Source organism: Harpia harpyja, chromosome 1, assembly GCF_026419915.1.
Source record: "Harpia harpyja isolate bHarHar1 chromosome 1, bHarHar1 primary haplotype, whole genome shotgun sequence".
Lineage (NCBI taxonomy): Eukaryota > Metazoa > Chordata > Aves > Accipitriformes > Accipitridae > Harpia > Harpia harpyja.
The window spans coordinates 38,619,055-38,639,190 of NC_068940.1; the positions used below are offsets into that span (position 1 = coordinate 38,619,055).

Genomic DNA, 20,136 nt, shown 5'->3' on the forward strand with positions numbered 1-20,136 from the left:
CCCAGGGGCCCTCTTAGACACACATAATACCTACTCCCTAAATTTATCAAAGAAACTTGCACATACTCATTTTGCTACTCACCTGAGAGTGAGATACCTTCTGCAAGTCCATAAGGAAGGTAAGCGAAGATAATCATCATCCCAAACTCTAGGGAGGGTGTCTTCCTTAAATCAATGTGCTTTAGCACGTACACATGAAAACGTTATGGAAAAAGTAAATAAAAAAATTTCAAAGAAAAATTTAAAGCTGTGTCATTCCATTACAAAACAATGATTATGCTTAATGTACTTATCTACTGAATAGCTAATAAAGTCTACACATTGGCCTTCGACTCAAGATGGAAAGATTAATAATTTCTTATAAGGAGTGTTTCTTACAGAAGCTACTGCTGGTAGAAGTCTATGAGAATGGACAGACCTAGAGACAGAAAACATCTGCTACTGATGTACCTATGTAATACTGAAAACAACAAGCTAATTGTTTGTTTGGATCTAGAAGGGCCATTTCCCTACACGTTCAGTCTTTGAAATCTCTGCTCTAAAACTACTGCAGAAAATCCACAGAGAATCATTAAATAGTAAAGGCTTTTCTAAAAATAGGGGAGAGCTATGAAACAGAAAATTAAAAGTAAAATAGCTCTCATTTATGTTTTAACAAAAATAATGTCCTTTTGATACTCAAGATACTTAAAACTTACTTTACATTTGTAGTCATAAACATGGACATTTATCAAGGGCCGCAAGTTCTGCTTTGCATCTCATGCACAGTTCTGCAGCACAGCTGCCAAGTACAAGTAGATTTTGCCTCAGACATTGTTGTTTGCCACACTAAGCATGCAAGCAATATCCTCTGTTCAGTCACTAGCCTTCTAGTTCCTTTCAAATGGATATGACAGATCTGCAGTAATATTAACAGTGAGGAATATTCCCTTAATCACATCTTTGCCTTAATGCTTAAAATACTCCACCTACCATCTTTGTTAAAATTCAGAGGATTAGATGCCTGTGACATTGAAGTTCACATTCCTCCTGGGTCATGAACCAGCAACAACCTTCAACTATATTTATCCGCTGGCAACTAGTAAGAGATGTCCGTTGCTGCATTGAAATTTTGCATGCTTAGGGTAAATCCAATACTTGGAGGCACAAATAGCTGTAATAAGGCAAATAAGCTGCTTTTCGCTTTGTCTTAATATCATTTAGGTATCGGTGAAAGAAGTGTTGAACATCTGCCTTCCTCTTTTGTTGTCATGTATGGAATAATTTAAAAGTTCATGGAATCAGGCTAATGAACCAAGAGAAGAAATATTTCTATATTTACTCAAATACACTGTTCTTGTTATTTACAAAGAAAGTGCTTAACAGGATGTCCCAGATGACATGAATAACTGTTCTACAAGCCTAGCACAAAAGATTACCTACAGTGAAGTCGGTGTTAACATTAAACAAGCTCTGAAAAGTAACAAAGGTGTCTGACTTAGAACAAACACCCTTCCTTATCTCAGCAGAGAAGCTTCTGTGTTGTTTAGCAACCAATTCATGGAAGTAGAAGAGGCAAAATATAACACAACGTAAATCCAAACAGAACAGTATCTGTATTCAGCTGCCTGAATATGATACATAGGGACAAATGAGCTGGTTTGACTCAAAAGCCCTCGGGAAAAGCAGCTTTTTTTTTTTTTTTTAATTAACCATTTTATGTATGTAAAAAAGGAGCCATATGCTTGTAAAAATGGATCAGTATTGAAATGGAATTAATATTTTGAATTTACAAAACAATTACCATATTTTTGTAATGCTCCAATGCACATAAGCTACTATACAACAATTCAGACCTTAATTATATTCATTAAAATTTGATGCAAGTTTAACACACACCCATGCACACTAACATAAAAACAACATGAGCATGAGAATATCCTCAGCTAACAAAATAATGTCTAATAGGAAATATCCCCTAAGAAATGCTGGAGAAGATGGGAAAGAAAAATAGTATTGGAATGTTGAAGTTCACCAATTTATACATGTGTATCGCCAAAATTAAAAAAGGATATTAATGCAGAAATAAGACCAGTAAGTGTGCCAAGTGCTGCAGAGCCAAAGAACATCTTAAGAAAGTATCCCAGAGCCTGTAGAAAGGTTTGCCATCCACTTACATCTGACATATTTTCTCTTGTCAAACCTTCTGCTGTGCTAGATATAATTAAAAAATAAATAAAAAGAAACGGTTATAAATTCTAAGCCTGGATACAAAAATACCAAACATCTTTTGAGAACAACAACAAAAAAGACTTGCATTTCTGTGTTGCTACCTCTCTTAAAAGGCTTTTACTGTGATGTATATAACAAGAGGAATGTCAAAAGATGTTAAATCAAGTCTTAGTGTAATCCCCAAAGGGAAACCCAATTCTGCTAAAAAGCTGGAAATCCAGCATTGCTCTTCTGAAGAATCCCCAGAATGGCGTAAATAGGCTATGATAATGCCCAGTATTACAAAACAATTTTCAAACTCTGAAAAGGAAAAGGAAACCCATTTTGCAGTGATAAAAACTCAGGGCATGAAGAAGAAAAGAGATGGATCATGTGATCCTCAAAGAAGAACAAATGAACAGGAAGACCTCTCATCAAATATTTAGGTGTGGATTAGAGACAAGGCGGCCACTTAAGAAAAACAAAGAAGCTCTTATGGGGAAAGGGGAGAAATCTCTTTGAATTTCAGGAATGTATTTCATAGAATTCCACGCAAAGACAACATGGATTCTAACTAGTGTTCCTTTTGACTGCTGTTAGCCTTCATGGTCTTCCATAAAAGAACCATGGCTGTATTAAAAGCAATTAGTTCACTGAAAAATGACTCTTAACTTCACTACCTTCTTACTATATCTAGTCCTTCTATACATTCATAGTCACATCTATTGACTTCAGCAATAACACGAAGGTATATCTAAATTTTTTTCACTCTTTCAGCCCCAAAGAATTATCATGGGCAAAAGGTAAGGATATTGGATGTTCTTCTTCCCTGTGATAGCCCCAACATAAATGTAAAACTATTGCATGGACGTTGATGTATGCCCCCGCCCTGCCAACTGAAGTGTGCCTCTGGGAATAAGCTAATGATACAGGAGACACAGCTGCATATTTGGCAAGGTAAATATTTTGTGCAAGCCTGAAAGGACACGTGTTGGTTTTCTGTTGTCAGGACCCTCAGATGGAAAGAGAGCTGGTAAATGCATGGACTTAGAAAGCAATCAATTATCTGCAGTCAATGAGATAAGGCACTAAGATAGTGGTACTAAGACATCCATTTACTGTCTTCTGCCTATGCAGTTTATGTTATGGATTGCTTTTAACAAAGACAGATCATACAAAATTCAGCTTTACACCAGACATACATGATTTGTTCCAAATGGAGATGGAAGAATTACTATATATCTGAATTAACTAATTAACAGAAAATAATGTGGTTGCTGTTTCCATAAACATGTGTAGTTCAAATGCACTTACTTGGTCAAGACAATAGAGACTGCATCATTGAGAATGCTTTCTCCAAAAACCAACATGTTAAGTACGGGATCCACATTGAGGGCATTGAAAATGGCAATAGTAGCCACAGGGTCAACTGCAGATATTAAAGAGCCGAATGCAAAACTGGGAGAACACAAAACAAAAAAGAAAACTAGATGAAAGAAAAATAAGTACCTATTAAACGTATATGAACTATTAGTAACAAAGATGTTACGTGTTACAGTTTCTACACAGTGAAAAGTTACGCGCTCTTCACATTCATAAGAACTTGACAAAAGGGAAGGTTTTGTTTTTAATTTACTGATATACCAAAGAGAAAAGTTGTCCAGCTGGAAGAGATGTTGGAGAAATACCTATCTCCTAGCTCTCAACAACAGTGTCAATGTCTTACTCCAGCTAAATAAGAAAAAATCAGAGGAATGGGAAACAAAACAATTTTACAGACACAGCCCAAACCATGTATCACACATGCATAGTGTTACCTGTTCAGGAGTACTAGAGAGGAACATTTAAAGGGAACTGCTAAAACATCATTACTTTGGAATCCAAAGATAGACAATAGAGAGGTAGTGCGACTGCTCAGCTGTGTAAAGTCAAACACTGGAACCAAGTAAGGAAGATTTTTGCTGTTCATGCATGGTTTACTTGTTTTGTTTCCTGCTTGCCACCCGATTTATTTATGGATTTTAACAGAAAACTGCTGTATTGGCTATACAATAAACAAACAAACAAAAATCCCCAAATAAACCAGGAACGAACTTTATTTAATGGTAGGGCAGTGTACTCCTAAAAAACTGGTTAGATCCTTTGCCAAGCTCTTAAAATATCTACGTTATTGATGCTGAAAAACTCATTCTGTCTTTTAAGAGAAGATTTGGACAAGTAAGTTATGCCCTTATCATATATATTAATAATACAAACTAATCAAAGTTTACATATTTTAACTTTAAAGCTTGGTTAAGAAACCCAGTATCTTTCCTATCTAGAAAAATCACTGAGCACAGAACACTATTTGGAAATAAGGGTGTAATAAATAGGGTTTAGAAGTGTTCGATCTGTTTATTAGTTTCATACACCATGTTGAATCTAAGCAATCTAAACAATAACCAGAAGAGCTGGCCAACTACAGTGCATTTCCCATATACAGTTATCTTGAAGAATGCTTCATTTCATATACTACACCATTTCCCCAAGAGCTTACCTGTCTGTCATGTTGAGTTTATAAATTACATCAGCCTGAAAGAATAGGTAAAACATAGAAAATATCACAATCAACTGTGGTTTTCTGCTGTTTTTAAAAATGAAACTATTCATCAAATCCTAAGTTCGTTATAATGAAAAAAATCACAGTAGTGATGTTACCCAGTCTACACTGCCCTCCAACAGTGATCTAGTGCTACAATTCTGGTCACTCAAAATCAGGGAAGACCAGGTGAAACTGGAACATGTACAGGTGAGTAGAGTAACTAAGGCATTCAAAGGAATGGAAATCTGAGAGGCAAAGAGGAAAGCATGGATTATTTGGCCTTCTAGAAAGAAGTCTGAGAGAAAATATAATTATCTATGTCTGTATCTAATCAATGGGGGAACACCAAAGCAGAGAAGCTAAAAAAAGTTATTGACAGAAGAACAAGTAAGTTTAATACTGGAAATTAGAAGATGGCTCTAGAGAATACAGGTTTTGGAACGGCCTTCTGATAGGAAGATTGAGTAAGTAAAAAAAAAAGTAAAACTCAACTCAAGTCTTAATTGCTTTTAACATGGAGCATGCTCTATCTATGGAAGGGGTTATATAACCTTGCCCTTGTGACAGCAGAGAACTGGACTTTGTGATCCAGGAATTCATTTTCACTACATTTGTCTGCTCTTAAAAAATGGACTTTCAAAGAGCAAGCCGCATAAACTTAAGTGCTTCAAAGCAGTTATTCTTACCTGGCCCAGGAAATAAATTCCTCCACCTACAATGAAAGCTGATATTGCAGTGCCAAATACTGAAAACAGAGTGATGGAACCGATGTTCTGAAAAAAATTACCCTGGAACACAATAATAAAGTAAGTAAATTAGTGAAAATGATCTCAGGGAAAACTCATGTTTGGGTTTGCATCTAAATTAGATTCTGATACACAACTGGGTTTCTGATAAGAAAGCTTCATTGGTTTGGTTCCAGGTACCCCAGGACATACATACATCCATACCATCTGCCTGAAGAGCCTGCTCTCTTGAAGACAACAGCCAATCTCTCTGATACCCAGGACAGGATGTCAGTCTGGTACCCTAACAAACCAATCCTCAGATGAACAGCTGGATATTCATCAGCACTTTGACACATTCCTCACCCGACAGAACTGTAGATTAATCCATCTATTGTAGACAGGGCATGTGAAAAAGGCTTGTAAACTTCCCAGTTGCTAGTCCATTTCTTAGGTTGTGATTTTGTATGTAAACATCTTCAGTGTTGGTACCAATTCATGATATTACTATCACACGCTGCTCCCTCCCTCCCCTGCAGCACAGCTCAAGTAGAAAGGCAGCACACAGGGAGGACCAGAACCACTTCAGCCAGAACTAGTGCTATTAGAAATATGTCCATGGAAACACAGGCTCCCAGGCAAAGGGTGAAAACCCTTGTAAACATTCTCCTCTCCTTTAGCTATGAAGTGACCCCACCTTTTCCACTTCTGATCCTACTCCTTCCCATTTTGCCGCCTTCACATCAGCCCTTGCACAGCTCTGATGAGGTAAGAAACCTCTCAAACCAAGGAAAACAACTTCTGCGCAGTACCTAACACCCTGCCAACATTCAGTTAACAGTAACAAGCTACACTCCCTGCATTCTGGGTTGGAGAGGTTTGAATTTTGCATTCCCAACTCCCTGATGATTAACATGATGGAATTTAATGCAATTATTCTAAACTTAATGAAGATAACTAAAAGCAGAATGTGTTCCAAACAAAACCTCAACATGTAAAATGAGTGTCTGGCAGGGGCTAACCTTGTGCAATGAATATCCAGATTCAAATATAATAGGTGGAAGCAAAAGCAGAAAAAACATATTTGGACGAAACATTTCTTCTTCCTGCAAAACAAAAATGAAGTATAGTTTCAAGGATACCATAATTATTGAAATAACATCAAATCTTCCGAAAGGGAAATCATTAGAAAAAAAGTTGAAAAATGAAAATGGCATTAATCTTTCTCTCTTCTTATCACAAAATAAAAGACTGAGGAATAGTAAAATACTCCAGGGCTGCTACTTCTATTGGTTTTTTTTAATCCAGTGATAGAAATCTAGGCATTACTTATTTTAAATTACTGTCTCCAAATAAGCTGCACAGAAAACAGGTTATTTATGGCAAAGGAAAAGTGCTTCTGTTTACACAAAAAGTATTCCCATTTTATCGCACAGTCTCAAAATCTGTAAGGACTGTCAAGGAATGGTGACTTCTTGGCCACTGGTTTGAATATAATCTAGGTCAACTGTGACAAGTATGGTTTCACTAGAAAACTCATCACTTGACAAGCAGAAATCAGATCATCATCTTAGTACACTTGCAAATGAACAGGCTCAATATATATACCACTGTTACGAGTCTGAGGCTTGATTCTTCCTGGTAAATGTAATTTATGCCTGTAGTTTAATGGCACTATTCTGATGGTTCCTTTCTACCATCAGAGTGATATAAATGAAATCTACTGTGAAGTAAGATGTTATGTTTTGGTGACCTTACTCTTTGTTGCCTATCTCATCACTTGGCTAACGCTGCTTTATGGAGTTGTACCGCCAAACTGGCACCCTGGTTTTTTTCTGCTGGCTGACTAAGCCCAGAAGACAAATTAATCATTGCTGAATGTGCCTCTCTCTCTTCACCCACCAGGCTCCCTCCTGGTCCCCACAGTTCTGAATACAGCAGAACTTGTCACCTTTGTAAGTATCGATTAATTTGTTTAAATCCAGGTTAAACAGCTGATTGACTGTTCTGTTAAAACACCAGCTTTCAAAAAAGAAGTACTCATCTCTTTAAAGTCTCATTCCTGTCTGTACCAGTGATAATCATCTTAAAGGATTTGAGGGACTTAGAAAATAAAACTCGTCCTTTATACTGAAATGCTCCAGTCCGTTATTCTGCACGCACAATTCCATGCATCGATGGTTAACACTACCTAGTTTCTGTCAATACTGTAACTTCACTAGAACAAAAAACCCACATACCTGATTAATTACACTGTTTAAAAGCCCCTGAAAGCAGAGCTGGACAAGGAGGTGAGAAATAATGAAAAGGAAGGACTGCATCTGTGCTGCATTGAAGCAGAGACTGGGAAAGCAAAACATGACAGCTGTAATTATCAGCCATGCTAGCCAGCAAGAATCACCAGCTAGGTACAAGGTCCACTGAAGACTTAGTAAGGCATGATTGCAAGAAATTGCATTACAAAGTTCTTAAGGCAGGGATATGAACCAAGATTTGCTTTGTACACAGATATAGCCTACAGTTAAATACTCTATTTTTTTTCCATATCAGATAAACAAAAATCCTCTAGTAAATTTAAAAACATTTTAAACCATTTTATAAAGTACATAATAATTATTGATTAGAACACTTCACATCTGAAATTATGACAGCCTATGTTAAAACCTAAGCTTTAATACAGTGAAAGTAACTTAAAATAAGCAAATAATAATATGGTATCTGTGACCCTTTACCTCAGCTGATAACGTGAGCAACTGGACACATCACCCCCAGTGCGTCCCAAGATCTGACCAATACTTACCAGAAATAAACTACATAATTCACTATGATCAATATTTCCTGTGTTTATAGAATCAGTGCTCAAATCAGAGCATACTTTAAGCTTTCTTTTTTCTTCCTACACACATGATCTTCTTCAGATTATTTTATTTAACCAGTAAGAAGCTATATTAAAATACTGATTTTGTGGCTGTTTAACTGACTTTCAATTTAAAGTCAAATCCAGCTGACAAATCAGGAATGAAAAAACACTAACTTGTGCACCACCCACTGTTTCCAATAAGTAAATATGTAAAAATGAAATATCACAACATGACTCTTGAACTATGTAATTGCTTAAATGAAGGTACACAGAATTAGTGTAGTTAGTTGACAAAATAGTATAATATGTAATTAAAAAGCTACATCTGATTGAAAATCTATGCGTTTTAATGTATTTCAACTAAGGAGAAAAAAAAAATATCTTCCTTTAGTGAAATAACTGCCAAGAAATATTACAGTGCAAGCTAGGATTAAAATCCACTACTCAGACCAAGATATATAAATCCTGTTTAAAACTGGCAATTCAAATCACTGTGATTTCAATCAGTTCACTGATCTAATCCTAATAAACTGTTTGATCCTATGAAACAAAATCACAATTTAAATACTGCAAGATTTTAAATTAAAGCAGGAATAGTGAAGAGTTCATTGCTTTGATAATGTAGATAAACTGTAGGAGGCAAAATCCTTGCTTCACTGTAGACTTCACCTCTTGGAGACACTTCTGCCAGGATTCTCCCTCCCTCGGCAAGCCTCTGTACCTCCACACATGCACAGGTAAGACCTCATAGCATCACACACTAATTCAGGTTGGAGGGGACCTCTGGAGCTGTCTGATTCAAGCCCCTGCTTAAAGCAGGGCCAACTCAGAGCAACTTCAGCTGCTCAAGGCTTTATTCAGCCAAGTTTTGAATATCTTTGTGGATGGAGATTCCCACAATCTCTCTGGTCACATGTTCCTGTGTTTGGCTGGCATCACTGTTAACATTTTCTTCCTAGCACCTCAGTCTGTAAAGCACTGGGCACCAGGACAAGGATGACCTTCTGCACAGAAGCCTTGCCTGTGTTTTCTGCTGGAAATAAAGCTCAAATCATGTTTCCATTGTCTCAGCCAGCATGAAAAATGCTGCTGCTTGAGGCACACCGGTTTCGGTAGTCTTTCCACAAGGAGCAATGGAGTACTGAAGAAATGTGCCATGCTGAATGGATTGCTTTGTGAACTGTCTATTCTTAGCACCACAATTTGTTGCACTTTTAAGTATAACTAAATAAAATAAGTAAATAACATGACTTTTAGCACAGCTATTCTGAAGAAGTGCTCCTTTTTACTGCTGTGAAATCTATGTTAACATCTTCAGGTAAAACATGTGACTTTACAACCTATCAAAACACTTTTTTTTTTTTTTTATGAAAACACCTACAAAATTAACTCCAAAAGGAGGAAGAGGATGAAATACAGTCAAAAAGTATGCAAGACAAATAACTGAATTGCTATTTTTTTTACTGTAACTGATCCCAAAGATGCCCAGTACCTTCTTCTACCATGTATCTAATAGGAACAGATTTGGTACCATAAAAAGAATTACTCAGGGAAAAAAATATTGTGTAGAAAATATCCAGCAGGATCAGGACCTCAAATTGGTTTTATTAGTATCAACCCCCCCCCCAAACTTTGGCATCAAGTATAATGTACATAAGTTTTTGGAAATTACATCTAAATAAACTAGTATTATAAACAGTCTTATTTTAAACACTTAAGGATTGTTCTACAATTAAAAATTGCTTCAAATATACCTTCCAGTTGGCCAGCTTTTGAGCCTCTATGATTTTTATAAAAGCTCCCATAAGGATACCTAGGAAAGAATGAGATAACATTCTGAAATATTCACAAAAAGCATCACTGTTTCCATTAACTGTTTATTGACTCTCAGTCAACAAAGTTTTAAAAGTAAAACAAGGCAAAACATAAAGCAGGAAGTCTTTCATTCCCAAATCACAAAAACACAAAGTGGTTTTGGGTCCAACAGATGACGGTTTCCAATATGTTACATAATTACATAGCTTCCCTGCACAAAAGATTGTCACTTGGGATATCCAAATACTGAACACACATATTGAGAGTGCTGTGTTCATTGGTTCATAAAGTTAACAGGTTTAACTACTCAAAAACGCCTCTCATCTAAGCTGCATTCAAATAAAATTCCACCTTTCTTGCTGAAGAATCAGAAAGTTATGAGTTAGAGATCTGTGTGATAGCATGAAACCTTCACGTCACTTCAATGCTATTTGCAATGTTAACACAGCTTAAGTGAAATCAGTCTTCTCCACAGAAGTGAATTTTGTCTCAATGAAATCATAGCACTTACTGGCAATGAAGTAGGCAACAAATTCTGATCAGAGTGGAGACACTGTCAGAAGTATTTCCCAAATGAATTACACATTTTAAGTCATGTAGAAATACTAATTTGAGTATAAAAGAATCTTATCAAGGGTGCTGCAAAATCAATGATTAAAGGTTATCATGCTCTTTCCTCCTGTACATCTCCAAACAGATAAGACAGAAAACTCCAAACTAATAAGATTTCTTCTGGAAGTCATGAAGATAATTCATGAACTGTCATTAATTGCTTTCAAGGAGTTATGAGGAATTTGTCTTTAGTCATAGATTCCAGATCTGTGCTTCTGCATAGTTGTGTTTTATTATTTACAGAATGGAGACTTCATAGTCAAACACTGGGATATAGCAGTGAAATACACTGAATGAACGGTAAAAAGTGGCTGAGAAGCTTAAAGTATGGTTTCCTGTAACTCATGTGTTTTTATCCTCTCACGCTGTAGCTATCAAAAGAGTCTTACAAATAGCATCACATGGATTACTCCTGATAAATGTGTCATACACACAAAACCATGAGGCTTAAGCCTTCTTTCATACAAAAATATGTGAAGGCATTGTCCCAGAGGGTAGAAATAGTTGTTCCATGAAATGGTTTATATGGAAAGGAAGAGAAAAACATTAATGAAGGAACATCAAAGGTCTGCTGTTCTTTGAAGGAGGACAGAATGCATAGCCACTCACATACCATATAAACACAGGTCTCAGTACAGTCAGGCTTTCCATTCCGGGATGGAGGCAGTGTCAGAAGCCAAGGACTAGAACATTTCCAATTTTTGCAGAGCAGCAACATTGTCTTTAACTGGTACAGGCAGTACTTGCATCACTTAACAAGAAGTTTATGTGGGGAAAAAACAACCACAACAACCAGAGTCTATACATCTGAAGGCAGAGACTTCAGGAACTGTATTTCCTGAACAAACTTTCAGTATTTTATGAATTAGTATATTGAGAGCCCTCACATAAAACTATGTTTAGAGGGGATCTAAAAGAAAAGAGAATCCCTTCTCAATTCTGCTGAAGTGGAAGGGCTCCAGTGCAACTTTGTGAAATTGGATCCCTGTGAGTAGGCCAAACGTGGCCTGTGGGCTACAAGCTGGACATCCCTATCCTATGAGCTCAAGAGGCTTAAGTAAAAGGCCAGTCTCAATCTCTTTTTTAGAGGAAGAGCTAATCACAAACTGACCCTAACAACAGTGCCACAGACAGACAAGGTCCTTTCATGATACCAAAAGTTAAATGAATAACGATATAAATGTAAGGCAACAGCAGAGTTTAAAGGAAAAGGATGAGTCTGAATCATACAACTTACACCTTTATATAGCACAAGTTACTTCTAGCTGCATACTACCCACAATACTACTAAACTAAGATTACACTAAGCAAAGTAATGAAAAAGAGCTGCACAAAATAATGCATCACCAAGAGGGTTTAACAGCAGCAGAATCAAACTTTGATGCTGGCTTTTAAAACCTGTCCCACACATCTTTACAAACTACTCTTTTTACTACTATATTAATGAATGCAGTTTTTGTTCAGCTGGTTCCAACTATTAAGTCAGGTAGATCCATTTTGTCAAGGGGCTAATTGGAAAGCTAAGTCTGTAAAAGTTAACCTAAGTCTCATTCTTTTGAAAATGTTATAGGAATTTTCTTATTATAACCAACCTTTATTTTTCCTGAGAACATGTTAAAACTCAGTAACAAATCAAAGAGAAAAACTCTTCTGGCAACTATTTTTATCAACACAATTCCAGTAACTTTTAAGGACAAAAATCAAAATCCATCCTTAGAGAATCCACTCCAGCCCCGTCCACCAGGAGAGTAACATGCCCTAGAAATTGTAAAACAGAAGCTTTTGAGCAGCTTAGCCAATGGGAGGAAAAACAGCTGTGAAAAATCATACTTACCTTCTCTGCTGCCATTTTTATTAGCCTTCAATAATTTCCTCAGAACATCTGCTTAATTTACAAGTCAAAATAGGACACATCTCACTTCTGGCACTGCTAGCAAAACTGGATACTTGAAACTCAAGCTGTGCTCTTGCAGCTGTGTAGATCATTACCAGTAACAGAGGTTCACTGACCAGCAATTAGCTGGCAATTCCAATGATTATACAGATGCCACGTCCTGTCAACAGAGCTGACAGTAGTTTAAACACGACTGAGTCAATAAACTAAATAAATGAGGCTTAAGTGACACAGGACATCTGTTAGCTGGGCTGCTACTGGGTATAACACTCTCTTGACTTAGCGGAATTGCATTTGCTGGTATCATCTTGTCTGGTTTGGGAAGCAGACTACAGCTATGCTGTGGTTCACACTCAAAACCGAACTGTTCAAGTTTCCTACATGCCCTCTGCTCCTTCTTACCCATCTTGAGTGGCAGTGACAGTGCCAGCAAGAAAACTTACCAGTTTCATGAACAAGCTTTTGTTGGGACTGACAGGAGCACAAAACATACCAGCACAGCTAAAATCCTTGCCCTGCTACTGAGATGCCAAGAACAAGAAACAGAAAGAAAAGAATGTGCCTCTGCTGCTCTTTGCAAAGCTCAGCAGGAGCAGTGATGCAAGCTTGCCTAACACCTCAGCTCAGCACTGCCCAGTAGTTGGCTTGGGGCAGAATATAAGAAATGATAGTAAAGAAAATCCAAAAGTAGGCCAGCAAGAGCCAATATACTGCTGCATTTTAAATTGGGGATTATGCTTAAATTTAGATTAGCTATTTGATAACAATGGTAACTAACCTGATTAGAAGCCAAATTAACACCTTTCACCTGGATTTTTGTGTACAAAGAGGAAGGATATTGAAGGGATAGTAATATCCTTTTGGAACCTTTCAAGACAGTGGAAGATATACCACACAAGACATCTCACCTGTCCACAGCAATAATGTAAGAAGGGAAGGAAAGAGAAGTGTGTCAATAGTGAAACAAACACTGCAAGGTTTCTGTGGGGATGACAAAGCAAGTCAGGATGATCTGCAGCAGCTCTGATCTTCCTATGTCATACTATGATAGACAGAAGCATAAACACAAAAAAGTCTCATGGATGCTGCTCCTACAAAGACAAGGTGTGCATGCAACACCCAGGAAATCCATACCAGCACTATGACAGATTTCTTACAGGTCTATTTGTTTTTCAGCTGCACAGAAACATCAAAACTCAAATATGACTTTGCAAGTGAATGTCTCTTTAAGCTTCAACACCTTCTACTATGCTAGTAATGTGATGTGGTCTGCACCAGACAGAGTTATCTAAAAATTCAGGGAGTCACGCCTGTAGGAAAATATGTTTTTCTTTCTGCTAAGTAACAGCTCTAAGATATTCTCAATCTAGCACCCAAGATGCAAGAAGATTCCTGTTTTCCAGAAAGCATAAGGTACTGACAAGCACCAGAAAGCTTATTTCCTCCCACTGCAAAATTGTGTGAAAATACAGTTAAGAGATGAGAGAAGGTACCAGAAAGTACAGTGGGCAAAGCCCAGGAGAAAGACAAAAATCTACCTGCTCAACAAGTATTACACTCCTCCACACTACGTTAGTATTACAGCTAAGCATCCTTCTCTTTTAGTTGTATTTTTAGAATTGCTGTCAGTGAAATTATCACTAGTAATAGAAGCAAAAATACCACAGATTCTCGTAAGCAAGTTACAGAGACAACTGAAAAACTGTTGCTGGGATTAGTTAGACCAGGTTCTTTAAACATTGTCTTAGACAGTATGTACAGAAAATAATAAATGTATTTGGCCTGATTTCCTCCTCATTTACACATTTATAAATCAGGAGCAACAGCATACAAATAAATGAAATTACCCTAACATACAACTACAGGCTTAGGAATACTCCAAATTTAATTTAAATTAAGTAAGCACTTGATCTTCATTAAGGGTGGCATTCTTATGTCACAGGAAGAGCTCTTAAGTCATAGGAAGAGCTCTTGTCATGGTACTACAGGGATAGTTAAGTATCTAGCAGTAAAGGCAAGTTTTCAGGATACAATTACAGTCCCCAGCTAGATTAAAATCACATACAGACAGAATTTTACTGAAAGTAATATAAACACACTTACCACTACAAAGGGAAGGCCAGGGTCCTGCTGCCAGGGAGTGCTGCAGTATCTTGTACTACAGTGCAGATGCAAAAATAGAGAAAGCTGGCAAAGTACTTATGTAGTGACAACCCTATAGTGCCTGTATGTGTCATTTTACTGGGCCAGTCTCTGCACATATGCTCCATGCTTCTTCCATGAATTTAATTCTATGAATTGGCTGTTTTCTGCACTGCATCCAGTTTGCTGCATCTTTCTAGTCATGGTTAACACACAACAGAGCATTATTTCAAGTACAGACTACTGAGAGTCCCTGAATTAACACAAATTCAATATAAAAACATCACGGTTACTCACCTAAAGAAACAACAGCCACGCTCTCTGGTAAAAAGTGAAGTCGGTATTTTATCAGTAAATGCACCAATATGATGCAGATAGCTGTGAAGGAAAAAAAATAAATTGCAGATTTAGAACTGTTAGAAGAGAATAAAATATACTTTTAAGTAGTATTTCTAAAATACACACAGCAAAACTTCACCTAATGATTTAGTAGAAATCCACCAATGCAAGCAACCAAATTTTAGTTCAAACCTAATTCTCACTGAAGTATGTAAATGGATCTACAAATGACAGAACATAACTAAGGCAAATTTTAGGACTTAAAATTATCTTCTGAAAATACCAGTATTAGTACTTCTAGAGCCTGAGCCAGCTTACAAGAAAACGCTATTTGAGCAGTAGCTATAAAAAATGTCAGTTATACAGAATAGACTGTTTTAATAAAAGTTTTTGGGAAATATTTTGTAATTTTGAAATAAAACATACATGTACACATGGCCTTAATTAAAATTTCAAAGCTACGCACTTTCACATCTGAGTCCCTCTGAGCAGATGGGCTTTACCCAAATGGATAATCTCAGAATCAGTAAAATTACATTGGAAGGGATCTCTTGAGGTCATCTAGTTCAACCTCCTGCTCAAAGCAGGGCTAACTTCAAAGTCAAAGAAGGTTGCCCAGGGCCTTGTCCAGTCAAGTCTGAAGATCTCTGAAGATAAAGAAGTCAAAAGCTCTCTCAACCCCAGTTCCAGTGCTTAAGTCTCATGATGAAGAATTTTCCTCTTCTCTCCAATCCACATTCCCCTTGCTGCGAGTTGTGACTGGTGCTTCTTGTTCTTTTGTGCACCTCAGAAGAGTCTGGCTTCATACCCTCTGCAACTCCCATTCAGTGGGGCTATGAGGTTGCAGAATGGGTAACCATTTAAATATCCTGGTTCTCATAATAAGCATCAGCCAAATTCTTACCCAAATCAGCAAAAGACATTTACTGCTAAGCATTGCTAAAATTTAAACCAGTAAGGGGAAAGGACCAGTGTCAAAAAAAACAAAACAGATTTGGCTTGAAGTTAAAAAAAATAATTAGAATTTAAATCTGATGCAACATTCACTTATTATTTTTAAAAACTGAATTTTGTACTGTAGTAATGTATTTCACCCAGTCAGGAGAAAGTCTGTATCTCACAACAAAAATGAAGGTTACAGTAATATGAAAATGCCATCACAGCCTCTATGCCAATGGTAAAGGCAAATTACAAAGCATCTATAGCAGATCTGAGTACCACCTGTGGATATGGTTGGAAGATACCACTTGATTCTTTTAGAACTACTGTAGACAGGAAACTTATCTATAAGAATCAGATCATCCTGGATTATTAAATTCCTAACAATTTCAATCTGAATATTCCCGGCATTGAAATTGAAAAGCATTGAAAACCACAATTCTTCTCCTATTTTAATTTAGCTCAACAAAGGGTCAAAGAAACAACATCTGGCCTGCATGTCTGTAATACATGTATTTTGCTCTATTTGCTAACAAATCATTCTGCAACGGCCTGGGATATAAGCAGTATTACTGCTTGTGCTTTGTCAGAAAGCAACTGAAGCTCAAGCAAAGTCAATAGCATTTTATATACTGGAATCAAATTGTGGCCTGTTAATCGCAGCAGAGACTGTTTTAAACTGTGTATTTGGCAAACCTAGCCATAACTGCAATTGGAATCTTCATTCTTCTTACTCTGTGCCTTGCATCTGTGACTCTCACCCTATTTCAGTGTGGGCAGCATAGTGCCAGGCCACACTACAACAGCACACATTTTGAACTTGGGAATGAACTCACTTCTTGGAACTGCTCTTAGTGATTTGGTTTAACAGCTCCTTCAAGTTAACTAAAAACCAAACAGCCACTCACAGATGGTTCAGAAGAAGGCTTTCAATTTACAACCTGAAAAGGTGCAAAATGGCCCACAAGTAGTTCTGAGCACTGACATGGTTTGCTGGATCACGCCACCTGTGAACTACTGGGGTCTACAACATGATTTGTATTTACTATACAGTGTCACAAAAACAAGTACAAACCTCATAAAAACAAATACCACTTTTCATTGTCCTGTTCTCCAACACAGTGCTAAGGAATGGGTATCACACTGACGCCGGCATTCTCCCACTTGTTATCTCGTACACCCAGTTCACACACAACATGGTGAGCATTTCACTGATGTGCACATGAATAGATGGTTGGGCTTATGAACTGAGCAAGGACTCATGAAAAACAGTAATATTTGCTCAATTACTGGCATGTAATTTGTTCAGGGCCAAAGCTGTGGGTTCGGAATGATGAGCAGGGATGGCTTCATCCATGAAGATTGGCAGGGCTCCCTTCCCCACATATTTACCCCACTTCCACTCCACCAATCTTTATGATATCCTAAGCAAAGTTTTTATTCACTTGTCAATCAGTATTATTGAGTTTCATATCAATTTCCTGCCTGTTAAACATGAAGAATATGCATCCAGTAAAGACATCTAGGATTACTGTGTTAAGAGCATTCAATACTGCTCTTTGGGATAGATCCATAAAGGCATCTGGACATTACGGACTTCCAGCAAACTCCAACACAAGCACAAACACGCTTTCTATTTAGCAGATCTAATCACCATCTCCTTCCTACCAGCTTTCGACTACTTTGCTTTGGCAACGAAACAAAAAGCAACCATAGTCTATGAAGTAACTCCCACGACCTTAAGTATTATGGCAGCCTGGTACATTCTTTAGCTGTTGGTCACCCATTCCTTGTATAAGACTGCTCAGTTTGTATCTGGCAGCATATCATCTGCTTCAAGCACTTGCATGTATCAGGAGTATAACAATTGGGCAAGAGGCTGGAAAAAGCAGTGTTCTGGACAGGCTAAAAGAACATTTGAGTGTCCCCTTAAGGAAGAGCACAGTAAAAGCATGTAACATAACAGAAGGGAATTAATGGATCACATGAACATGGCAGAACAGAGGTATGACTTTGAAAGCAAAGTGGTGTTTGAACAGATAAATGAGCCATAGAAATCTGGAGTCAGTGCTACTTCAGGCACTTTAAATTTGGGGCTTGACTTTGACACAATGCAGCTCAGAACAGATCTGCTTCTCGGTCTGTTCCAGTTTAGAACATTCTAAAGGCCATTTTACAGCTCATGAGATCCAGATTTAAGAGTATGGTGTACACATTCATTTTCACCCTTCCTACACTCTTAAATCAGAGATTATGAATGGGAATAACTATGGACAAGAAGCTTTTTTAGTGGCTTTACTTTGTTCAGGGAACTCCCCTGTCCTGAGGGTGATGCTTTTAAGAACCATTAAGTTATCAGACTAGCATAAATAGGGCGGAACACAGCCAAAAAAGTCATAGCTCTGTTCTTAAGTCCTAGGAATACAATTTTACCATGAATGGCCCTTTTAAAATCCATGAGACACACATATTCAGAAATTTTATTTTCATCTTAGAAGTCTTCTGATCTACTGCATTTTGCTTTGGTCTTTCATTTCTGTTCAAATTCTAATATGCCATTGACCTCTGGGAAAACGTTAACCCTCTCTGAAGACAAATAGTTACTTTAGAAATAAGCAGAAGCCTTCTACTTTTTGCTGCACTTAATAGTTATTTATAGGAGACATTTTTTTTTTAAAGCCCAAATGATTTGCAGAAGTTTCTGCATTGCTGCCAACTCCATACCTATTATTTTCTCCGTTTGCTACTGCAAAGAATAACCACATAGAAGACCAGGTGACCCATCCGTCACAGAAAAAGTCTCTCAGCATAGCTTGCTTTGGAGGAACCAAGCACACAAACACACAAAGGAAAACAGACAAACCCTTAACCCTCCATGAAAGTTTTGTTACTGTTAGTTTTGACTACAGCATTGCTCTCTAAGCAGATGGTGAGAGATAATTATACTCTATTAAAGAAAGGTAACAGCCCAGACTTACAGAAAAGTTGGGCACACATCTGCCATTCAAAATGCCTATATATGTACAACAATGTTAATATAATTATGGCAATCTGCATGTTATTACCGCACTCTTGCAGGAATGTAAGAAAGTAAGGAGAGCCAGAAAAATAGATACTGAACTTTAGTACTTGTGCATGTAAATCTGCCTGCCTTGTATTGTCTTACATAACAGAATATCTGAGGGCTGTCCAGAAGTGCTAGAAGTAGTTAAACTGACATCTATCTAGTACACTGTCCTCAAACACAGCTGCAAGCTCCATGGAGTATTCTGACAGTGTCTTTTTTTTCATACATGAACATATGCCATGTGTTTGATAAAGAAGGCAAAGACAATTAAACAGGTTGTTTGCACTTTGAGACCACGGTGAAAAGGTTTGCAATGGTCCTCAGCTTTCCACAGGTTTGGGAGGTTCAGGCAGTTATATACTCCACTTTCTAAATCCCTGTGCCTGTACAATATTCCACTTCATAGAGAGAAAACCAGAGGAGAAATAAAATGCTATGATTTTGAAAGGCGGCCTATGTCCGCAGATACAGAGCATGATTAACAGAGATTAAAAGACTTTTCAGTTCATCATTCACCTAAAACAAGAAGACTAAAAAAAATTGTCATGCCACTAGATTGCTCCTCTTGCTGTGCTTGGACTCCAGTCTGAACTGGAAGGATAGGTTTAGCAGGTGTAGGTACCACCAATTTGGTCGTAGCAGCCAGCGTAGCGTGGAGGGTGACATTGATGACTTCATGGGTGGCATTTGCAGACCTGTCAGGATAATATAATATGTGATTATACTGGATGGGAGCAGCATGATAAAGACTTAGCCTACTAAAGACACGCACACATGAAACAAGCACCAGATCACACTGAGTTTGTGCTAGTGACCAACACGTTAAGGCTGCCTTTTAAAAGTGGACTCTGATTACAGACAAATACTGAAAGCTCAGATTCATGAGGCTGATTATTGCTGAGTTCCTTCATGCACAGCAGACACCAAATATTCTGCGCTACAGCTTGGGATGCAGGTGAAAGCCTGACACAG

At 37.6% G+C, this 20,136-nt stretch overlaps 1 protein-coding gene across 4 annotated transcripts in view; it reads right to left on the bottom strand.

Moving 5' to 3' along the window:
- Positions 1-20,136, bottom strand: part of SLC9A8 (solute carrier family 9 member A8) — a 31,898-nt gene that overhangs the window by 11,154 nt on the left and 608 nt on the right. Inside the window, exons 2-10 of one of the 4 annotated variants that reach the window (XM_052788048.1) lie at positions 19,681-19,859; positions 15,117-15,197; positions 10,111-10,169; positions 6,519-6,602; positions 5,458-5,559; positions 4,727-4,761; positions 3,505-3,648; positions 2,055-2,193; positions 83-188 (exon numbers count right to left, since the gene is read on the bottom strand). In XM_052788048.1, coding sequence (XP_052644008.1) covers positions 83-188; positions 2,055-2,193; positions 3,505-3,648; positions 4,727-4,761; positions 5,458-5,559; positions 6,519-6,602; positions 10,111-10,169; positions 15,117-15,197; positions 19,681-19,859 — 929 coding nt within the window. Of the gene's footprint in view, positions 1-82; positions 189-2,054; positions 2,194-3,504; positions 3,649-4,726; positions 4,762-5,457; positions 5,560-6,518; positions 6,603-10,110; positions 10,170-12,617; positions 12,848-15,116; positions 15,198-19,680; positions 19,860-20,136 lie in introns of those variants that run through there. The other 3 variants (XM_052788056.1, XM_052788071.1, XM_052788063.1) reach the window with 3 other exon arrangements.